Source organism: Triticum urartu, chromosome 6, assembly GCF_003073215.2.
Source record: "Triticum urartu cultivar G1812 chromosome 6, Tu2.1, whole genome shotgun sequence".
Taxonomy (NCBI): domain Eukaryota; kingdom Viridiplantae; phylum Streptophyta; class Magnoliopsida; order Poales; family Poaceae; genus Triticum; species Triticum urartu.
This window is the reverse complement of record NC_053027.1, coordinates 534,920,621-534,924,797: the sequence shown is the minus strand read 5'-3', so window position 1 is coordinate 534,924,797 and position 4,177 is coordinate 534,920,621. Positions and strand designations below refer to the sequence as shown.

At 47.1% G+C, this 4,177-nt stretch overlaps 1 protein-coding gene across 5 annotated transcripts; it reads left to right on the top strand.

Annotated features, from left to right (window-relative positions):
* Window positions 1-234: 234 nt before the first annotated feature.
* Window positions 235-4,177, top strand: LOC125514991 (E3 ubiquitin-protein ligase At1g63170-like). Of its 5 annotated transcripts, XM_048680399.1 has the most exons (7): window positions 235-450; window positions 554-715; window positions 2,012-2,607; window positions 2,713-2,795; window positions 3,155-3,280; window positions 3,355-3,640; window positions 3,748-4,177. In XM_048680399.1, the coding sequence occupies exons 3-7, from the start codon at window positions 2,224-2,226 to the stop codon at window positions 3,967-3,969; spliced, it is 1,101 nt and encodes a 366-aa protein (XP_048536356.1). In that variant the 5' UTR covers window positions 235-450; window positions 554-715; window positions 2,012-2,223; the 3' UTR covers window positions 3,970-4,177. The 5 variants fall into 5 exon arrangements, with proteins under 5 accessions (XP_048536356.1, XP_048536352.1, XP_048536354.1 ...); XM_048680395.1 differs by having other exon boundaries at window positions 2,012-2,795; XM_048680397.1 differs by having other exon boundaries at window positions 528-715; window positions 2,012-2,795.

The following is a 4,177-nucleotide window of genomic DNA, read 5'->3' as shown; positions in this document are numbered from 1 at the left end:
CATTTCCGGCAAGGTTAGGCCGGACGCTCCCGGTTTTCTTTTCTTTTCGGGACAGCACGCTCTCGATCAGGTTCGCCGCGTGAGGGCTCGTCGGCCCGGCCCGCCTGCTGTCCCCTAGCGGCCCGAGCGCGGCCGGCGCGTACACCATTTACGGAAACGCGAGGCCCTGGCGGCCCATCTCGGCCCGCTCGCCGCTCTAGCTTTGCGGGAAGGAGAAGGCATCGTCATCCTCCATCATATTCCCCAATCCGAGATGGGTTAAGACCCTCGCCACCAACCCCTCCCTCCCCGTCTCCGCCCTCCCCACCGCACCGCACCAAGCCCACTCCTCGCCGCCGCCCGATCGCCGCCGCGCGCAGCCGACTGGCTCCGCCGCACTCCTCGCGCCGCCCGGTCGCCGGATTCCGCCGTCCTCCCTCCCCTCGCGCGCCGCGCGAGCTGCCTTGCACAGTGAGTAGTAGACAGGCTAGGGTTGACACTCCCCCCATCTCCCCACCCGCGCTTACTCCTCGTCCTCGTCCTCACAGTCGCCTTTTCGTGCTCCCTGTGTCAGTCCTCTCCCCGCCGCCAGCTCCGTCAGGTCACCCGGCGTCACCTCCCCCTTCCCTGCCGCTGCTCCTCACGCCGTCGGCGCACAGTTCGTCGGGGTTGCGCCAGGGAAGTACCGGCTGTCTGCCTGTCGATCTACTCTCCGTGGCGCCGCTCGAGGGCTGCGGTAACGATCTCATCCCTCAATCGTCTCTCCCGTGCTGTTTGTTTGTGCGGATCGGACGATTTGTTTGTCAAATTGGGGGTCTCTTTTGTGTTGATACGCCCTCGGTTGACCGGATCTGCGAGAATTCTCAAATTTAGGTGTCCTGCTGTCAATGTAGTACGGTCGGTGTGATATTGGCCAGGGTAATTTGCGGCGATGTTGCAATATCTTATGTCACCCTGTAGTTGATTATTGGGTGAAGTACTTTGGGCCGTTGTGCCTATTATTGGAACGATCTGAGGTTGGTTTTAGGCAGTTTTCATGTGCACTGCTTTGTTTATGCATTGCTGTTCAGGGTTTAAGTGCTAGTGATGCCTATTTGGATTATGCTCCTATGTGGCTCACGGAAATGTGATTGCTGAATACCATCATTTCACAGTTTTCACTGGTTTCTTCTATATTTAATTATGCCTCTATTGCTTGCATTTGGTGGTTAGTTTGTTTAGCTTGTAGCGATATGTTGACATGATTAACTGTGGTATTAGTGAAATGGTCTTCAATGATGTTGTGCTATGGCCCAACTGATCCTTTGTATCTCAGTGTATGACCTTATCGTTATGTGGTTCAACTAGTGTGGTGGTAACCAAGTAGAGGTCTACCACCAGCTGCAGTCTGCTAGTGCTTTACTATTTTGATATTTATCTCTTGAGTTTGATGTTGTTGCCTATTAACCTTGTCCTTGAGGATTTAAAATTGAGCTCTACTCAGATGAAATAGCAACTTGTATTTCATTGTACTGTGAACCTGTGATAAGGCGGTGATGCAAATTAGAATTTGGGTTTCGATTGTTAAGCTGTTCCTGAAATGGGGTTAGGCTAGGATGAGCTTTGCTGCTCCTTGTCTTGCTCACTTCACCCATATGCACAGAATTGTCTGTCTTCACTACGTCATAGGTCATATTACCCTAGGTGTATTTATCGTCGCTTTACATCCCTATCTTCCATTGCAAGAGGCATCATGTTCCAGGTCTCAGCCGGATCCCGTTGTCGTTATTTCTATAACCCGTGCTTCAAGTAATTAAACTTCTTTACACTGATATCTGTTTTCACTTGTTAACATTTGTAGAGTTTTGTTGGTTCATCCTGATCACACTTATCTTTTGAGGAGAACATATTTTCTTTAGGCAAAAATTCCGGATACATATGAATATGTTATATTAATTTTAGTAGCTTATTGGTTTCATTATGTTTGAAGATGGTGCTATTTCGTGTGTGCAAATGGTGACACACTAATGCGTTTTTCCTATTACTGTTGCAGGACAACTATCATTGATTATATTAACCGAGAGACTAGTTTGAAGCTTTGGATTCTCTGTTGAAGCATCCACACAAATCCTTTGTTAGAACATAGATAGCAGGAGGGCATTGAAATGTGGCAGCTTGCCTCCATCCTTTGTTACTTCTGAATACTGAAGAGCTTAGCTTATCATATTCCTCAAAATTCAAGGTCATACTGCTACGCAATCTGGAATGGAACAAACAACGGGGGTAAGTGGTCATGAACATGTAATTGATATTCCAAGGGATAGCGGTCCTTCGGCCTCGGCATCGCACAGTGTTGGTAGAGAGAACCATGAAGGGTTGAATCCTGTGGATAGGCCTTCAGCAAGAGCTGCAACGTCTGCCTTGCAGCCACCAGCAGCAATAGGTCCTCCTCATGCAGAAAATACTTCAGGCACTAGGAGACGTGATAACTATGGTCGGCGACATAGGAGCCCTTTGAACTCTGGACTATGGATTTCGGTTGAAGTTATCGTTAATGTTAGCCAAATTGTTGCTGCCATTGTTGTGCTATCCCTGTCAAGGAAGGAACATCCACAAGCTCCATTGTTTGAGTGGGTCATAGGTTACACGGTCGGTTGTTTTGCCACTTTGCCACATCTTTACTGGCGCTATATACACCGTAATATTGTGAACGGTGAGAATGAGCCAGCACACTCACTTCAGGGCTCCTCGCAGAACAACTCGACTGAGCCCACTCCTGCAAGTGTATCAGAACGGCGAAGGAATGCTGCACGGAATGCAGTTCTGGCTAACCCAAGGTACATTGTTGTCTTTTTGCATGAATAGTCCTCTATGTTTGTTGGTTTTATATGAAATGGTCATAGCTTGCATGTGAAATTCATTATTCCAGCTCACAAATGCATTTCTGTATCATAGTAACTTTTGTTGAATCATTATATGGTTGAAACTGGCTAGCTTTGCTGTTTTTGCTATTTGACCAGGAAAATATTACTAGATGCTGCTCTCAGCTAGGTTACGGTATATGGGAGCTAGTTTATGCCCGCCCTCCACGCATCTACTTATGATGAATACTACAAAGTCCATAGTTCTGTTCTGTTATGGATGGGTCATAGTACGAACCAATTTATAAATGATGATGGATGCCCCTTGTTTGCAGGATTAATGCACTTTTTGACCACTTCAAGATGGCCTTGGATTGTTTCTTTGCCGTGTGGTTTGTTGTAGGAAATGTGTGGATATTCGGTGGGCGTTCTTCGGCTATTGATGCTCCAAACTTGTACAGGTAAGTACATATATTGTTTATTCGGATGTGATGTTATGTTTCTTTACCCTGCTGCTCACGTTGTTTCCTACCAGGTTATGCATCGTGTTCCTCACCTTCAGCTGTATTGGGTATGCCATGCCTTTCATCCTCTGCGCAATGATATGCTGTTGTCTCCCCTGCATTATATCCGTCATGGGCTTCAGAGAAGACACAAACAATACAAGAGGGGCCACTTCGGAATCCATCAATACTTTGCCAACTTATAAATTCAAAACCAAGAAACGCCGCCATGGTTCAGGTAACGAAGCCGAAGGCCAAGAGGGAGGTATAGTGGCTGCAGGGACTGACAAGGAGCGGTCGCTTTCTGCTGAAGATGCTGTATGTTGACCTGTTGCTTTGTATCTTTTGTAGTACCTGCTTATTGCAACAAAATGGAAGTTCCATGTTGAAAGGACTTACCGTCTTGCCTTTTCTTGTGATTCCAGGTTTGCTGCATCTGCCTTGCCAAGTATGCACACAACGAAGAGCTTCGTGAACTTCCCTGCACACACTGCTTCCACAAGGAATGCGTCGACAAATGGCTAAAGATAAATGCCCTCTGCCCTCTGTGCAAAGCCGAGATAGCAAGCTCATCTGGCACATCTGATACTCGCCACATGGACCATTCAGTACCGACAATACCGACGCAGGAGATTGAAATGCATTAGATTGGTCTGCCTTCCATCTTCCGAGGTGATACATAAGCATATAGGTGCTCGCGGTGCCGGTCTGCATGTATAAAGTTGATGCTTTTGATCTATGGATTGTAGCGATGATGTCCCAAGGTTTTTTTTGTCCTTTTTTTTTAATCTTGGAGAAGTTACAGCTTTTCTCGCTGTCAACACTCTTGACAATGCAAATGCAGTATTGTTTCTA

What these genes read in the sequence shown, in the direction of transcription:
- LOC125514991 (XM_048680398.1), top strand. Translation starts at nt 2,224, where the DNA reads ATGGAACAAACAACGGGGGTAAGTGGTCATGAACATGTAATTGATATT. An exon ending in GCAGTTCTGGCTAACCCAAG is followed by an intron (nt 2,796 to 3,154) that starts GTACATTGTTGT and finishes CCTTGTTTGCAG; the next exon opens with GATTAATGCACTTTTTGACC. An exon ending in GATGCTCCAAACTTGTACAG is followed by an intron (nt 3,281 to 3,354) that starts GTAAGTACATAT and finishes GTTTCCTACCAG; the next exon opens with GTTATGCATCGTGTTCCTCA.